At 39.0% G+C, this 18,978-nt stretch overlaps 1 protein-coding gene across 1 annotated transcript in view; it reads left to right on the top strand.

Annotated features, from left to right (window-relative positions):
• Window positions 1-16,205, top strand: part of PIGK (phosphatidylinositol glycan anchor biosynthesis class K) — a 65,929-nt gene extending 49,724 nt beyond the window's left edge. The window contains exon 11 of the mRNA XM_066555952.1: window positions 15,582-16,205. Within this exon, the coding sequence (XP_066412049.1) occupies window positions 15,582-15,698 (117 nt within the window). The 3' untranslated portion in view covers window positions 15,699-16,205. The remainder of the gene's footprint in view (window positions 1-15,581) is intronic.
• The last annotated feature ends 2,773 nt before the right edge of the window (window positions 16,206-18,978 follow it).

Here is an 18,978-nt window from a genome sequence, read left to right as displayed (position 1 = left end):
GGCTTTTTTTCATCTAGTGAACTACTGCAGAGACTGGAATGGTTCACAGATGTAATCCAGTAGTTGACACAAACAGTTAAGTTGTCTCTCTTCTTCTTCAGAAATTACATGGTTCATTAGCCACATGAAACTTCATAACATTCCTGAAATACAGCATATCTGAGTGCAGCATAAAGTATTTTTGTAAAAAAGATACAATGCAATTTTTTAAATCTGCTGTTGTTTTTCTCATCAGTTTTTTCCAATCACAGAATACCATGATGTGGAGTTAGCATAAATTATTGATCATTTGTTTTTTCTGACAAGACAGGGCTGCTTCTGTTTTGTTATATTTTTCATCAGACCATGATCTTCCCTCTTGGAAGCAGAGATGTAGTAAAACAGTCTTTTCTCTTCCATCTTCCCATTAAAGGACTCTTGTGGGTGATCACTCTCTGCCTATCCAAGACCATTATTTTACTGTTTGTCAACCTCAGGGGAAGTTCTGCTGGTTTATCTCTTTGTTGTTGAAATATTACATGGAATCTCTTCTTAGTCTTCAAGACAGAATAAAGATAACTATCTGAGAATTATTTTTCTTTCAAATGCTGCCCCCCAAATCTTAAAAATTTAGCAGCAATTATGGGGACCTTCATTTCTGTATGGCTGGAGTGCCAAAGTATTAATGCATGAGGAGCACTTCCTTTGTCTGTACACAACACTGCTCAGCAGAGCCAGAAAAGAACCATGAGTGCTTTTTGTTGCTGACCAAGCATTACAGGGGAACTGAATGTAGTATTAGATTTTTTCAATTATAGCTGAATACAATGGATTGAATAACTAAATGCATTGGAAGGTATCCTGCATGAGGAACCTGAACAGTCAGTTGTGTGGTTTTTGTTTTTAACTGTTTCATACTAGAAATACCACATTGAAAATTTTCTGTAAGCCAAGAAGGGGAAATTTTACCTGTTCCAGCATCCCAGAGATGTTTGAGATGCTGTTTGGTAGATTCTTCTAGCCAGAACTGTTGCATGCATGCTCCACCTATTCTTCCCTGTTTATGCATTAAAACATGCAACTTTATGTCCTTCCTTTCATTTTTAAAACACAAAACCAAAGCGTATTTTAAAGAATGACCTGTTTTTCCTCTTACACACTATTAAGAACAGTTCATTGAGCACTTCTCAATATGTTCTCTTTGATGTGTATGTACATTATGAGCTCTGGGCATCAGTAGAATCCAGTCTCTGCTGTCACATCTTGAAATGTGACTTTATCCCCTCTTCACAGAAATGGCTCCCAGCAAGGTGACAGCAACCCCCAGGCCGTGCTCTCTCTCAAAACCAGTCTCCTCATCAGGGAGAGGCAGTAGCAGGCAACTGATGCAGTGTTTTCAAAATGACTGTTTTAGGCTGTCCAGATCCTGCAGTTTGGACAAAGAAGTTTTAACTCTGATCTGTCAGTTTTCAGAGGTCCTGTTTCTTTTCTCTTTCTGAGCCTGTGAAACCCTGACATGTACAGATTGGCATTTTATCTCCATTCTTCTTTGGCACAGGATGGGAGATCAGTTTGACAGACAGCTTGGAGCAATTTAAGGGGCTGCCCCTCAAGTGGCCACACTTCACTCTCACCAGTGCTGGTGGAGTCCCGTGCTCATTAAGCACAGCAATGGTGCAAAGAACTGCTTGAAAAAAAAAGGGTATTTTTCATCCTGGCTGGGTATGTGACTACGGAATTTCTAAAGCCAACTAGGATACATAGTATCAGCTAAAACTGATAAAGTGTATTTGTATTCCTGAAAGTTTTTGTTTATATTGCTCATAAGCAGATGAGAGTAAAAATAGCTGTTACTGTGGAAAGTTAAAATGGAAATAAATTTGAGGCTTTTGTGCACATCATGGGAGTGCTCAGTTTGCCCTTGAGAATACTGCTAATATGAGGCTTTATATGTGACTGTAGCCTCATCCATTTTGTGGATTATGAGACATCAGTTTCATACCCACCAGCATATAGAATTGTCAGATGTACTATTAAAAAATATATTAAAAGATACCCTGGCTCTGTAGTAGCTATAATTGTTAGAGGTGCTGCACTGGATTTGCAGCTTCTTTAAGAGGTAATTCCTGTAACAGTTTCTTTTTAATAAGCACTATTTAAGATGTAAAATGAAGGAAGATATTCAGGGAATGACTGTAACATGACAGGCTTTATAGAGTGCTGTAATCTCTGGGGTTTACTCATCTGAACTTCAAATAACTGCATTTCAAGGGTCGGTAGTAACAGTATAGCCATGGACTCAAAAAATTATTATATTCCTTATATTCAAAAAATTTATTTGCTTCTTGTCAGCTGAAGCAGCCACATGCTTGAAGATCCTGTGTGCACAAGCCTTTCAATGTGCACTGTTGATGTTTCTGTGTCTTTGTTTTGGCGTGGGGCTGATTGTGCCATGATCCCCTTTTGTTGTTATTCAGGATCTGCTCACAGCTGTGATTTCAAGGCGATGGTTACTGTTTCTATTGTGCTTTATCTGTGCTCAGAGCTTTACAGAAACAGACAGGTTCAGAAATGCTTAGAGCTTGAAGTGAACTTCACATAGCAGGTTGGCAAAAAGCAAACCAAGGTTAACAGCAAGAGGTTCTGATTTGCAGACTAAGGCTGTTAAGGACCATTATGTTAATCCCTTCTGACTTTCTGCACAAAGCACACAAATACTTTATTTATATTCTCCCTTCTTTGTGGCTGTATTGACATCAGGAAGGATAACTAGAAAAAGGGTTTGAGCAGAGGCTGGGAGATGTTTATTCAAAACATCATAATTGTGGGGGTAGTAAAACTGAGCAGGACAATTAGGGCATGTAAGAACATATTTGTGATCACAGCAAATATTCACAGGTCTGCAGCTGGTACTGAAGAACCAACATGTACAGGTCCCATGGGTCTCAGTTACTGACACCATGTGAACTGTTGCACCCTGCTATAGGTAAAACATCAATAGCTGTCTCCTTTGTTTTGGGCAGATGGTATTAGAACTGCTGCTGTCACTGCAAATGTAGGGGGGCTATTTTTAAGTGAGTTCTGTGCTTTGAGACTCTTTGCTCTCCTTTGTGGTTCATAATAAGCTCGGCTAATGTCAGCTTTTTTCCTAAAATTATCTCTTCAGCCATTTTCACTCTCAACATTTTAGTCCTCTCTTAAGCATATAATTCACTTTTTTCATCATTCCTTCCTTCCATGGTATTTTTATGTGATATATTGGTCTGCATTCATTCACATTTGTTATTTATAAGTCGAAATTCTTCGATATTCTGAGTCTTTTTGGATTTGTCTGCACTGGGTCCCATTTCCTTGCTGTTCCTTCAAATATTGGAAAAGTGAATGCTATTTAGGGCAGGGAGATGAGTTGTCTCCAGTGGGGATAACTGAATAGGTTTTTCAATACATAATGGTATGCAAATAATATACCTCTGCCTCTCATGGGAGTGGACTAAAGAACTGCACAAGCTGTCTGTGACCTCAATAGGTTTGTAGGCAGCAGAATAGACCCCTGACTTTTGCTGAAGCAAAGTATGTGATGTACAAATACTTCAAGTGTGTTTCAGGGCTAAGCAGTGCTGTGGAATAACTGTGAATTTAGGATGTGGTCCACACAGCTTAGTGTGTATGGCACTGTATCCCAGCAATACATTACAGCTGATGCACAAGCAGTAGGTTTTAATAATAGTGACCATGAATAAAAGAGATGATGCTTAAAACGTGCTAATTCATTGTGTTGCAAGAGTGTCTTCATGTGCAATACAAGGTGAGGCTGCAAAACACAGTAAAATGAGAGGTAAGCTGCTCCATTTGTCTGTTTTTATGTTTATGATGTTTTATATGTAAAAGTACCTTTTAAAAATTTTTCTTCTTTTTAGTTTATTTTATTACAGGTTCTAGAGCAATTCAGGAAACAGATGCTGCATTTAAAAAAAGCTTTGATTTAGTGAGGCTTTCTGTGCAAGAGAATGCATCCTTCCTAAAATTTCATTTTACTTAAATTAACTTGTATTTCCACTGAGGATGGCTTATATTAAGCACAAAGGGAGGCTTAGCAGTTTAGACTTCCATCAAATAAACTGCATAACTAAAAAGAGAAGATGCCAAGCCTCACATACTTGTACTTGAAAGAATTGTGTTCTCTCTCGTGGGAACTTGAGATTAGAGAAATTATAAAGGCTTTGCATAAAAACAGGGAGCTAGAATTAATTTTTGCTTAAGCGGGGAAGTGTCAAAAGCCTATTATGGTAATTTTTCAATTTTGTCTTAACTGTTCACACATTTTAAAATAGTTGTACAACTGAGTGGAAGCATAATTGATGTGTTGTGGTTTCTTTTTCCTTTCCTTGGGCATCATAAAACAGAGCTTAGGTGCACTTAGGCATGGAAGAAGTAGGTGTGCTAATTAAGTAGATGAAAATTTTCATATCATAGTGAGAAAATTTACCTAATGGATTGGAATAGTACTCTAAGAATGGTTCCCCTATTCTTAATTACATCCAAGTACCAGATATCAATATTACATGAAGACAATTAAGCCACAAAACCTTAGTGAGAAGACATAATTCCTAGCAGTAGAATTACAGGGTTGTAGAGACTATGATGTTTATTACTATTATTATTATTATTGTGAACAGTAGCACTATAAGTCTATATTTAAAAGAAATTACTTTATTCATTGTCTTAATGTATAGTAAAAGCTGAAGATATCGTGCAATGAAGAGCTACTGCTACATTTATTTTTTTAATCTTTCTTAAATTAAAAAAAATATAAATCTTGTCTATAACAAAACAACCAATAAACTGCTTTGGTGTAGTAATTCAAAATTTATGGTTGATGTAGAATAAATTTTAGGACTTCCCTAGGTAACAGAAGACTGATTTATCAAATCCTTTTGATGGTAAATCAAATATCTTTTTCTTTTATTAGATACAGTATTAACAAAATGGATACTGTTCCAGAGTTACTTTTATTTTGGTGATGAGCTTTGCTGTTCCATAGGAGAACTCTTTGGACCAGGCTTTGCATTAGGAATGAGATTTACTGGCAAATGTAAAGTAAGCAATGCTCCATGGTGGTCACTGGTTAGTGAGATACTGGTTTTTATATTCAGAGAAAGGGCCCCTTTCCTAGCTTGCAGATTTTTCTGCAGAAGCCTGTTTGGGCTATGAAAACACTGCCTTTGGCATCCCCAAATTACACCCAGCTTGTTTGGCCAGATTTTTTCTGGCTCTGTGTGCAGTAGAAACTGGGGAAAGGACAGAATACATTCCTGCTGTAGTGCAGGAGTGAGGCACATTCTGCTTCAGCTCTTTCCTGGTGCTGCTGAATGGCTTCTGTCAGAACCCCCTTGCAGTGTCTCTTCATGAACCTTGGAGGGGTCTGATTGCTCCTCAGCCCTTCTCTCCCCAAAGCTGTGTTTGGGAATTACCTGACTAAAAGTTTTGGTCCTGCAGTTTTGGTGAGATGAGCCTGGAGAGGAGGCTCAGCAGCCACTGTGGCTGATTACAGATCTCTGCTTTCTGATGGGTTGTAGTTGTGTCCCTGGAATAAAATGGCAGGAATAACACAGCCAGGTGTGAGCATGGGTGTGTGTTGGGTAGAGGAAAGGAGAGGATGCTGTAAGGTCTTTAGGGAAAGGGAAATGTATTTAGTAGTCTTTATTGTTATTGTATTGCTTGATGTTGCACAGCATTGGTGTGTCTAAGCACGTGTGTAATTTGAGTGTAAGGCTAAATTTTTGACCCAGTTTGTGTTACCTATCACTAAATATATGCTGGATGGGGACCTTCCTGTATCAAACACACTACTGAAGTATTTTATAGTACATTGTCCAAGATGCAAGATTTAATTCCATTTTCTGGTGTCTGTTCAGTGTTGTGTAACATTTTCATTTCTCACATAACCTTGTACAGTGCTTATTAATCATGACTTTTTTATTGTTTACACATGAAAGCTTCCCTGATAGACAGTGTTTATTTAAATGGTATTCCAGTGAGTAGTAAAATTAGCAATAGGAGTTTTGTTAGATCTTTTTTCTTCTATCCACTGTATTTCTTCTGAGCTTATGCAGTATAAAAAGTAGGTGTTACCAATAAGCTCACATTGATAAGGAAAAATATAAATGTTATCAATCTTGATATATTTTGGGTGTTGTGACAGCAAATACCTTTCTGAACACAATTTTCCTCAGGGGAAGGCACTGTTAGCTCCAAATATATTCACACATTTATCCCACTTAACCATGTAATCCTAGGTGTTATTGGTGATTTTTTTGTGTTAAGTTAATTATGTTCTGTTTACTCTCCAGTAGCATGCTGTGAGGAGCACAGAAATGTAACTCACGAGCTCTTGACAGGACTGATGAATGGCCACAGACAGAGATATTGGCAGGCTGCTCTCTAGTGCTCTGTCTAGAATTGTTTTCCTAAATATTTCAGAGGGTTGAAATTTGATGAAATCATTTCCATTTAAAGAATGAATGGAAGGGGTAAATGAATGAAGACTCTGGTAATGGAGCAGTTGTGTTTATATGTTGGACAGTCAAGACAGCATCCTGCATCGTGGTTCCTGTGCAAATTCTTTGCATGGGGTCGTGATTGAGCTTTGTGCAAGTGATTCCTTCTGATGTGAATTAGCCAGTGATTTCATTCTTTTCAGGAGTGCTTAACATGAAAGCCCATTTACAAATACACGGCTGACACATGGGTGATGAGTGGTGCTTAGAGGGGACTGAATGACAGCTGGACAGTGGAGCAGTAACCTGTGGTTAGTGTAGATGGAGGCAGGAAAGCTGCAACTGGTTTGCCCCTAGATAAAACCATGTGTGGTTGCATCCTTTTTAAAGACCCTTTTGGAAGCTGTTGATTCTGTACCTGTCACGCATGGTGGTCTGTGAGGGTGTTGGGAGGGTGTGTCCTCAGCTGCACTCATTCATTCTTCCAGGAAGATGCTCTTTGTGAGCCCCACATAGCATTTGACTGATGAGCTGTGTCATGCAAATGTCACGTGGGAACAGTGATTATTTATGATACCATAAATCTGCTATTCTTTCTTAATGCCTACAAAAACTCTGTGCAGGAATGGATCTGCTCTCTGGGACTCCTTGTCCTTTGACATATCAAGTGTAACAGAAATGGCTTTTTTGTGGAGGTGTAATTATGTGCAGCCACTAAATAGGTGCCTGTATGACTGCCATGTCCATGTTTTATGATTTGTTTTCTGTAGCAGCTAGGGTACCCCAAAGTACTGCATTGATATTTCAGAGCAAGTCTTTCTCTTTTTCCCATAAGAGAGTACATACAACATAAACTTGGGTAAGAACACTTGTTTGGCTTATGAGTACAAAACTACTGAATACAGAATCGCCTATAAAAGCTGGGTGGTGGTGGGGAACAAACCAGTCTGTCACCAGCTTTTACTCACCAGTTTGTCACTGAAAATGAAAATGAAATGCAGTAAAAGTACAGCCATTCTTGATCTTGCTCTTGTAAGTGTGAAGGCATCTTTTGCTTCAGCCCTGCTTCTTCCTCCATTCATTTTGTCATGCCTGCCTTTTGTAATGCTGTTTCAAGTTGTGCAAGCTGGAGCTAGAAAATGTGGAGCTTTAGTGCACATGCATATAATGCAGCACAGGGCTTAGAGTAATGGAGAACATTTTAAATTATAACTGTAGAGATTTGAGAAATGGACATTAAAAACTATGTGTATAAGGATTTCAAATGTAGCTGTTGAAGTATTTGATTAGATCTTGTACTCAATGTGGCACACTCAGTATGAGAGCTAATGCAGTCTAACGTGTGTTGTTAATGCAGCCTGTCACCTGGCAGTAAATGAATAGACACTTATGGGACATGCAGACACAGATGTGTGATTGGAACCATCACTGCTACTTTGGAAGAAACAGCATAATAATTTATTAACATCATGGTTTTTCTATATAAACAGAAAAAAAACTTTGATTGAATGTGAATACTCAGAATGGCACTTCATCATGGAAGTTCTAAGCATACAATTAATTCTATAAGATTAGGAGTAAAACCTTCCTTAGAAAATTGATTTAAAAGCATTTGAGTGGACTCACCTTGTGGTTCAGAGAGATGCTAAGGGAAATCCAAGTCAGAGTTCCTAGGAGGAAGTAGGAGGGCTGTGCTTCTCAGAAAGGCTGGGCTAGATGAGGCTGCTACTTGGAATAATGATCCCAGATGAAACAGGTGGGAGCCCATGGGTGCATGTGCCCCTGTGTGGGGACCTTGGCTCTGCAGAGCTGAGGTTAGCTCTGCCCACTGCCCACTGTGCAATGCTGAATTTGTGTGAGCAAAACCCGTACAGAAGAACACTGAGATAATCTTTTCCCAGGGGAAGGTGAGCAGTGCATGCTCTTGGAAAAACAGCGCTCTGATGTGGCTGCAGACCTCGGTTAGGGATGGGACACTTCACTTGTTTCTTGGCACAGACTACCTGACTCCTTCCTGTCCCTTGCACAACTGCCTGACCCTTCCTCCTCACAGCACAGCCAGCAGACTCTTCCTCCTAGCAGCTAACCCACTCTCTGTAACACCCATCCTTGTTGCACATAGCTGTGACCTGTTGAGGGCAAGGCTGTTACAGTGCAGCTCATCAGGGGTGAGGTTGCTTGCAATCCCTTCTCCTACACTCCGAGAATAGCTTGGCCCTATTTACACCACGGTATTTCTGTGAATACAAAATATTCTTGTCCCTCTGGCAGCCTTCACCTCCTTGGATCTCTGCTGTCTCTGTCTGCTTAACCCAGAGTTTCAGTGGCAGGGACTTGCTTTTATATCTGATGATTTTTGGAGGTTTCTCTCTGCTGAGGTCTTCCTCACCAGTGTGTGGTTTTGTCATTTTCTGACTCCATCCATTGTAAGGACCTCAAGAAGGTTATCTTTCCATTTGTGGCGTGACATTGAGCACTGAATTCTTGCCTTTAGTCTTGTTTTTGCTAATAATCCTTCTCTTGTTCAAATTAATGAAATATAAATGTATTAAAAAAGGAACATGCTTTTCTAAGTAGCGGTAACTGAGTTTTGAATACCAAGGCTACTTAATTAAGCTGCTCATCTGGTATTTTTGCATGCTTCAGTTGGCTTGAACCTTTGTGTTTGCAAATGTAACTCATATATTTGCTGTTGACTTAGGTGGCCTTTTGTGGAAAATCATAATCATGGCTTCATATATGTGTATGAATTTGATTAAAACATAAAGAACAACTTGCTTAACTTACCTTAAATAGAGGCAGTTGCACCTTTTTTTTCCTAAATACAACTTAATCTGACTTCTCTCATCTCGTCTCTAAAGCATTTGTGAATTCCAGTATGTTGCTCAGTGTCAGCAGAGCAGGTGAGAGCTCAGCCCCGTGCCAGGCTGTTGAGGACAGGTAGGAATGGTCTCTGTGTGTTCTTTCTGGAATGGTCTCTGTGTGTTCTTTCTGGAATGGTCTCTGTGTGTTCTTTCTGGGTGTAGCAAACCACACACCTGCGTTTGGAGTCCCCCTGGTGCAACCCCTGATGTGTTTGCTGGGTGGGCATCACTCAGCTGAGCACTGACTTGTCTGGGAATTCAACTGCCCTGGCTCCCAGGTGCTGGCAAGGCTCCCTTTGATTAGAAGTTGTATATTATGTATTGTATCACAGGTTGGAAGATTAGTGAATAATTGTTAAACTACTAAAAGCACTTTACAGTGCTGTGAAATGCTGAGATAAATCTGAAAGTAGGCAGTAATAAGTAGAGGCTCATTTTAAAAAGGCCCTTCTAGATTATGAAGTTTAGAAGGAAATGAAAAAGTAAAGCTATCATAACAGTATTGTTCCTATTACAATGATTATACAAAGTAAATGTTAAAATGCAGTTGTTGGTATTGATGTTAATTTAGTTTAGCTGCTGTTTCTTCCCATACCCTTCTTGAGTTTTTATTCTTGATGAATGAACTTCCTTCATTATTTTATTAATATTGGAGATATCAGTAATCATGGCAGTGTGGTTAATAAATACAAACCGAGAGATCAGACAAAAGTACTTTAAATTGTTTTGCAGATTAACAGGCACCGTTGATGCTGGAGTTCTCTTATGACTTTAATCCTTCTGTGGGCACAGAAAGGATTAAACTATTACTTGGTGGCTGGAGTTATTTGATTTCCCCTAGTCCCCTGTGAGGACCCCAACATTCAAACTGTACCCAACAAATTAGAAGTGCAGACTTTCACTGAAAGCTTTGAGGACATACTTTATGCTGTGATTTGCTTGTGATACATATAAATTCATTCTGAAAATAAACTTTGTTGTGTGCTTTATCGTAAGAATTGAAAGGATTACCCAGTTTGAAATTCCAAATTGCAAGTAAACCTGAGATGTTGGAGTGCCTCTAGGAAATACATAGTGTGCTCTTGCACAATGCACTGTATAGCAGAATTTAGCTTTTCCAAGGAATTTCCTTCAGTTTGAGATCAGTTTTCTGAGGTGAGAAGCCAGTGGATTGTTCTAGTTTTGGATTTGAGGTTCACCTTAAATTTCAAAGACCTGTTTTGAGACATGGATCTTTTTTCCAGATTTCTATACTGGTCTTTACAAGAGAGCCTCATATAAAATTTGGTAGCTTGAGGAACAAGAAAGAAAACCTTTGGTATGCACTAGAAGAAAAAGAAACATTCATTTAAATGGAGAATCACCAGAAAGAAAATTTGGAAATTCACCCCCAAAATACCTGAAATTCACCCCAGTGAGTGCAAGCACTGCACAGACAAGTGTGTTTCACTTCCCTGCTTGCTGTCCCCAGGAGTAGGGGAGGTGGAGCAGCCCTCAGAGGATGTGCACAACCTCTCTCCTGGCTGTAGCTGCTGCTGACTGCCAGGCAGCCCCAGAACCCTGGGATGTTTTATTCCACATGTGCTGCAATAAATAGGCCAAAACTGGGTCTAGGACACTCCGTGCTGAAAGTGCAATGAGAATTAAGCAGGGATTAATTTGAAATCCAATAGCTGCCACTTTAATGGACTCACTGGCACCGAGTGCTTCTGATGAGTTCTTTTTGTGCAGTTGCACAGGGTATTTTGCACTCCTGCTACAAACACACACCATCTGCCTCAGGTTGGGGAGAACATCCCCTGCAACAAGGATGTTGTGCACATTCATTTCTAAGCATTTGCACCCTTTCCTAAAGCTCTCTTTGGAAAAAGGTACTGGAGGAGATTGAAGAATTTGTGTATCCCTGTTTCATTTGGTAATAACTTAATTCCTGTCTGTTTGCTTGGCTTTCTGTGCTGGAACTATTCAGATGTGGATTGTGAGTTTAACCCAAAGTTTACTGTACCAATATTTTTTGGCTTATTGAGAACATTAAGACAGAGTTCTGTTGGAAGATGTTGGATGTTATAATCCGACAGTCTTCCAGTGTGGAAAACACTTGAATTTATCCTTGTAGATAAGTTTTAGACAGTGTTGTCCATGTGAAATGTTAATATGTGATGTTTTAAATCTTATTTCTGTTGTGATGTAACATTTTTAAAATAAACCATTATTCCTCTAATTAATACTTCAGCTTTTAAAAATTTTTTTTCATAAAGCTCATTTTAATCGAAGTAACATGTATTGCATGTTTTATGAAACACCTTCATTGAAAGTCTTGGATCCTTTCCATTCAGGTCCCTATAGACCCATCCAGTTTGAAAATACACTGTTTTATCCTTTCCTTAATTACAGTACTTGGAGCAACTCTCTGTTAACTGTTTTTAAATTCCACAGGATAATGAGTCTACCAGAACTAGAGAGTGTACAGCAAAAAACTGTTCACAGGAGGAAGCTTGCTGTTGCTTAGCTACCTGTCTTTTTAATTTGGAATCTCCAGCAATTCCATAATGACTAGTCCTTAAGCTGCTAAATCTATTTGTTCATGACAGACTGTACCATTCTGAACTGAATTTCACCTATGCATTACTGCTGTTATTGTGGGAATAACAAGGGTGTTGGGAATGGCGTTGTGTTGCGTGAATCACAATACCTAAATATGTCGGTTACAGGGGCAGTTCCTGCTGGTGGGTGCTACAATGAAATTCAGAATAACTTGAGCAAAAAGTTGCCTATGCTCGTCCAGAGCAGTCCCAAATATGAACAAGTTTTGTGTAGCCTGTAGGTAGTGCAACCAGTCTGTAGTACACATTCTCACATCAATTTGAAACATAATAGTGATAGATAATAAATTGCAGATCAAAATACTGTGACACTTAACATGGTTTTGGTCCACTTAGCATTTTCTTGCAAGTGAGAAAATGCCTGACGCGTAAAAATTGCCTGAATCTGACAGAAATCTGCTGAAATGAGACTGTGAACTAGGCAATTGTCATAGAACTACTGACTTTTTTTCGGAATCTGTGAAAAAATTTACTTATATTAACGCTACCTGATCAATCCTAAAATTGATATAAAGATGATGAGATGATAGTTTATCTAGGCTTGTGGCCACAGAACTGGTATCAGCACAGAAAGAAATTCTGGTTTTTTTAAATGTTTTGCCAGTATGTGGATCTAAAAAGGATTTTCATTTGCTGTTAAAGTGAATTCTTTCTTACTATAATAGTCTTTCCCATTAGGAGAAATCTCTGTGACTCTTCCCCTTTTGCCTACACAAAACAGCCACAGCAGCTTCTGCAGCAGTATGGGTGAGGCACTCATGTGTTTCTGGGAGGGCATCCATCCCATACCCCATACCCCATATCCCATATCCCATATCCCATAACCCGTGTGACAAGCACAGCTGGCTGGCACAGGGCATGGGAGCAGTGGCTTCATGTCTCATGAGATGGGGCCATGCACAGGTGCCAAAAGCAGCTTTTGTAAAGGAACTCCAGCACTCCTTGCTGCTGAGCTGACGTGCCCACCTAGGCAGAGTTTTGTTATTGATGCTTTCTGCGTTGTGTTTGTTAGGATTTTAGAAAGATGAAATTGTTAGTTTGACAACTAATTATATTTTAATTTAGTGGTGAACTCTCTTGGGAATCTATGAGCAAGTTAATTTAAACAAAATTAGGTATTTTAGCTCTTGCAGGTATACTTTGTGGATTTAAATGTGAATCTGTGTAATCCAATTTTAGATATTCATAAGGTTTTCATGTCCTCATGGAAAATACTGGCCTATTTCAGTACGATTTTGTGCTCAATTAACCATTTAGAGATATTGACTTATAGATATTCAACACAGTTGAATATTTTTGCTCTTTTATTGTGGTATAATATTTACATGTATATTTCAGTTTCTGGGTCTGTAAATCTTTCTTGTTAGGATAATTTATTTTTAAGATTACTGAGTATGTAGCTCTTGTACAGCCTCATATAATTTTCGTCATGCCTTCATGGTTTTAATCCTTTACATTTTAACATTGCATCCCCTGACTTTAAAGTGACTATATATATGTCCTTGATTTCCCAGTGCAGAGCCACGGCTGCACTGGCCTCTCTTCCCTTGCACAATTCCATGGAGACTTCAGTACAAGACATGGCAAAATGTAAAACCACACTCATAGATCACCTTATAAATATTTATTCATATAAATTCTTTAAAGAAATTAAATCACGTGTTCTATACAAAATAGGAAAGAGAGGCTTTTAGTGTCACTGGCTGCAAATTGAAGTCATTTGTCTTGAAGGGTCAGGTGCCACTTTGTGGTAAGATACTTGTCTGAGATCCAAGAAGGGAAAGATTGATAGTACAAAGAGATTGATGGAACAGGCACTGCAATATGCATACGAAGTTACAGGTTAATTAGGAAGATTTAAACAAGAAAGTCCCTTTGTGTGGAGAAGTGTCATGTGCTGTTACTCTCAGAAGCAAGGTGTGCTGGCAGCCTTTTGAGCAGGCAGAGTTGATTTTCAGAGCAGTTTGTGTGGAGATGCGCAGTTGTGAATATCAGCGAGAAGGCAGATCACCAACAGCACACGCTGCAGCTGACGAGTGCTGCTCAGGGAGTTCAGTGCTTTGCATACAGAGACACCTGCTCTGCTCACATCTTTGGCTTTGTTGTGGTTGATGTAAATTATAATGCTGGTTTTGTGATCCCTGTATCAGAGTAAAATAATTAATATTTCAGACTGCCAAGTTCTTTGGGTGTCTCAGGTGATGTGACTATTTGTTCTACTTTTTAATTGCAGGCACAGCAGAAATTGCAGCACTTACAGAAAAATCCTAAAGCTAGGAATGTGTGGTTTATAAAGTAGGAGCTGAGCAGTCAACAAACATTGTTTTTGTGTTGATAGGAAAGCTGTTTTGAAAGAACAGACACTGCAAACTGTTCCTTCTTTCATTAAAGTTCACCAGCCTCCCTGGTACATTTAGCAGAGAACAGCAAGCTTCTCTGTGTGGATTGATGCTGAAATTAAAACAGCAACATCTTTTGTAACACTTACTCACTTGGCAGAAAGAGAATTTTTAAATTTTACTTAAATGCAACAAAACCAAAATGGTCTGTGCCCCTTGTGTCCCATTCTGCACAAGGACAAAACGGTGCAAATTTTTCAGCAAGGCAGGAATAAAAATCTCAGCAAGCGCTTCAGTATTTATTATTGTAATAGTAAATCATCCCTGTCTGCCTGGGAGATCTGTAAAACATACCTGCTGAGGGCAAGAGCAGGCAAGGCCTGAGGGACTGTTACACTTCTAAATACTATAATTCTCGTATTTTTGTCATGATAGTCTTAACTAAAATTTTGCATTCATATAGTCACCTTCTTTTTAGCCCCAGAGACAGATCTTGGGGTACATGGCAGCTCTTACCTTCTACAATCCATTTCTCTCTTCTCTGACTGTTGAGTATCTGAATTTTTGGTTTAGTAAGGGAAGAAGACAGGCAAGTTTTACCTTGTCTAGCTGCTACATGTGAGACAGAAAGGGTCTTTAATTGCAGTGCATGGCTTTTTACTGAAGATGAAAAATTTGTTGAAGGGGGACAAAAGTTTGAATTGCAGAATATATTTCAACATTAGGGAAAGGCAGTTAGACTCAATGGGGCCCCTGGGAGATGTGATTGACACTGAAAACAATCCTATTTTGTTTTATGATACTGCTGTAATGATGAGTCTTCACTTGTTATGTGGTTAGATATCTGTTTATTCACATAATTCTGAGTACAAAAGCAGCTGTAGAAAACAGGTAGTGGAAAAACAACACTCTCTTTTCTCTTTCACATTTTCACTTGTAGGAACTGTTTTTCATACTTAAAGAATTCTTCTCTTGTATCAACCTGAGACCAAATACAAGAAAATCTGTCAAAACAAATGAGTTGAAACACATCCCACGATACCAATACATGCAGGCAAAGTGGAGTCTCAGGCACAGTTCCAGTGGCCTTTTTGTGGTACTTACCCTCCCTGCCTGAGTGGCAACTTGCCTCCCATTAGCCTCCCCATCCATCATAAAGATGCTTCTCCTTCAGGAAGAAATACAGCTTATTGGTATTGTTCTACTGCAAGGATTGTATTTCTGCATGTGATAAACACAGTGCACTGCTTATTGTGAGAACTAAGTACAAATATTTCTTTTTTTTTTCTTTTTTTCCAGAAACCAAAACAAAAGGACTGGCATCCACCTGGAGGATTTATTTTAGGACTCTGGGCATTGATCATCATGGTTTTCTTCAAAACATATGGAATCAAGCACATGAAACATGTCTTCTGAACTGGAGCAAACAAGTTCTTGCATTGGCTGCTACTTTGGGTTCATGGGTATCTCCTGTGTTCTCTGCATGTGGATTTTGGTTGTGTTGAAACACTGTGTTGACCTCTCGCTTCTGAAGGTTCTTTTGAAGCCATCTCTTCTGCCCCTTTTTCTGGAAAGGTTCTAAAAAATGGTTTTAATGTTAACTGTTATTTCATTTTGTCTTGATTTAAACATATTTTAATGCTTTTCTGAGCATATTTTCTTTTTGGTTAAACTTAAAAAAGGGCAGGACCTAAACCCAGTAACAGGATTTCTGTGGTTGCTTCTGGATTATAAATGGGCAAATTCGTTACACCATAGTTTGAAGTAAATCTTAGAAGAAGTCACCTCTTACTAAAGAACTGGACATTGTGGAGAACTTTATTTAAGATGTCATTCTGTCAATAAAAACTTAAGCCACTTTGCAGACTTTGACATGGCATATTGAAAGCTTTCTTCACAAAAATAAAAGTACTCTGGAATATATTGATTTCTTTTTTATTTTTATTGTTCCCTGTTAAATAAAACCCTTAGATCAGTCCTTTCACCTTAGACAGTTTTGAGTCTAGAATTCTATGAGTTGGTGAAAGTGAAACAAAAATTATGACCTTGCTGAATCTACTTAAAAAGGCCAAAGAAACATGAAAGGAATTCACCATGTCCATTAGAAACCCTTCACAGGTGTTGTATTTTCACTGCATATAATATGGACTTGGATGCATTCAGAGTTTTCAGTGCACTGGATTTTGCACCGAAGAAAATCAGCTCTGGCATCAGGATGAAGAACATTATAAATTGTACCATTGTATTCTGTCATTTCTGAGCCCCTAGAAAATGTGCTTTGTTGCCTGTGTTTTTGCCTGTGGTTTGGCATATTGATTTGTTCTTCCTGGACATTTACTGATGAATGTGTGCTAGAAGGGTTTTGTCTGTATAATACAGGGATATTTGTGAAGAGAAGAGCAAATCTGTGCATGTGTAGAAACACATCAGTCAGTGGGGAGAAGCTTTTGCCCTGTGCTTTTGGAACTTGTTCTCTACCTTAACCAAAATAAAGCTTACCTGATGCAGTCATGGTGTAAGTACTAGACATATATCTCTAAAAGTTATTAGGAATTATCTATAATCACACATAGTATCAGAGTTGGAATATTTTTCTTAGAATATGGTTTTGAGCATTTCCTGTTGCACAGCACACACAAATCTGAGTGCATAAACATTTTTGTCCTTTTTTTTCTTCTCTTCTAGCTTGATTGTGGCATCCCAGCATCAGGTGAGAGGAGGTGAACTGTCAGAGCTGTGTGAGCCTGGGAGGGCTGTGGAGAAGCCACTGAGGCTTCCAGAGAACAGAGAAAACAGCACTGTGGTGCAGCTCAAGAACTAAAGCCTTGGTTTTTATCTCCAAAGATTTTCTAGGCTTGGAGATGTTGAAGGTACAAAATTATCCACTATGGGAAGGTAAACATTTGCCTACTCCACCTTTTTGTGGCACTTCTTGGTGAAGAGCTGGGATTGTTTTCAGTAGCAGGGGCTTAAGGCCCAGGAGTAGGGATTAGACCTAAAGCATTCCTAAAGTGGGGTGGATAATACTGGACATATCTTCTCAATGTGCTGATCAGAAGCTTTTGTATAACTGGTGCACAGATCCTTCCTGCCAACAACAATGCCACTTAAAGGGAAAGAGAAACACTCTGTGGGATGGGTCTGAGTAGCATTCCTGGCGCTGGATGTCTGGATCTATTCACAGTGTGTTGGGTTTGGGGGTTGTTTTTTTGGATAATGTCCTTCAAAAGCAATGACTTCATATCCAAAATCTGATATAATGGTGATTTTTCATAAAATCAAAAAACCGTTTTTTTTCCCCCTGAGCAATTTCTAATACAACAATCAAGTAAAATCTGCTGTGCACAGACCATGTAGAAATGTGTAGACCCAGTATAGAAATGAATCCTGCAGAATTCCTTAGAGGATTTGCTTAGCTTTCCTTTCCTAGTCCAACTCTTTTTCAATTGTAGTAAATATTTTAATCAAATATTTATTTTATAGGCAAGTTTTGCCACACTTTAAAAAGTGTACAAAATCAAGTTGATAGAGTTTTGTGCCTTGCTTCATTTGCAGTAACACTTATTTGCACTCCTCAGGCCTTATTCAATTTTTCTCTTTCCCTCTTTCAGCCACCTTTTGCAGGATGTGGTAGAAACATCAGAACTCAGCTGAATTTTGCTGGTAGCAGTAGATACCAAAGATTCTGTCTTTTTAAAAGCTTATCTGCTTAGGGAAAAGGAGGCAATTAGGTGGGTTATTAAAATGCAATTTATGAATAGAGGCACTCAGTAAGTATGCATGTGAAGGTGATTAAATTGAAGTGAGAACAACAGTTTGACTGGAATGCAGCAAACTCTGCTTCAGGCATTTTTAACATTTTTGTATGCACGGAAGTGAGGAGTTGAAATGGATCATTCTGAGACACCATCAAGTTGCCTATGCTACACCTATGAGACAGTCTTTTCTATGCTGTGATAGCTTTTATTCCTTGAACAGTTACAGTCTGAAAGCAAGTACAGGAATGTCACAGAATTGTCTGTAAATGTGTATATATTTATTCTATATTTATTTTTTATTTAAAGTTAGTAACCTTTTCATTTTCCCCAGGAGGCCTTCAAGCTCAGTTTGGAATGTGGCCTCTGGGAGTCAGCCATGTCACCCTCAGTCACAAACCATTTGTGTTCTGCAGGCCAAGTGTGCTTTGCAGTATGGATGCTTGCTCCAAGGTGCACAGATGATCTTTCTGATGGAATCCAGTAGACAAGCCAGGTGGCAGTTTCCTGATGCTTCTTTGCATGGGAACCTTTTGAGCAGAGTTGAATTTCAGCACTGTGTGACTCTGCATGGATTGGTCTGTGAACTAAGCATGCCCATGCCTGCAAAATTCAGTGTATTCATGTCTGCACCCTGTACTGTGGAACTGCACTGGCAGGTCCTGCAATGGGCTTTTAAGATATTGTTTAGAACACTAATGGATGATAAAAATAGATATTGGTCATTTCAGTTTTTCAGCTCTCTTTCAGGATCACATCTTAAAATGCATTTTTATTATTGAATGAAGAAAAAGTAGGTCCCCAGTGGGGTTGTACTCACATCCAGGTGCTCTCCTGTCCCTTGGAGTGCCTGTGACCAGACCCAAAGGCTGACACAATGTGTGACCCAGCTGTCCTTGTGTTACAGGCTGAAAAGTGAGGTTCCTACAAAAAATGAGTGG

Source organism: Molothrus aeneus, chromosome 9, assembly GCF_037042795.1.
Source record: "Molothrus aeneus isolate 106 chromosome 9, BPBGC_Maene_1.0, whole genome shotgun sequence".
NCBI classification, from domain to species: domain Eukaryota; kingdom Metazoa; phylum Chordata; class Aves; order Passeriformes; family Icteridae; genus Molothrus; species Molothrus aeneus.
This window is presented reverse-complemented; position numbering and strand designations above follow the sequence as displayed.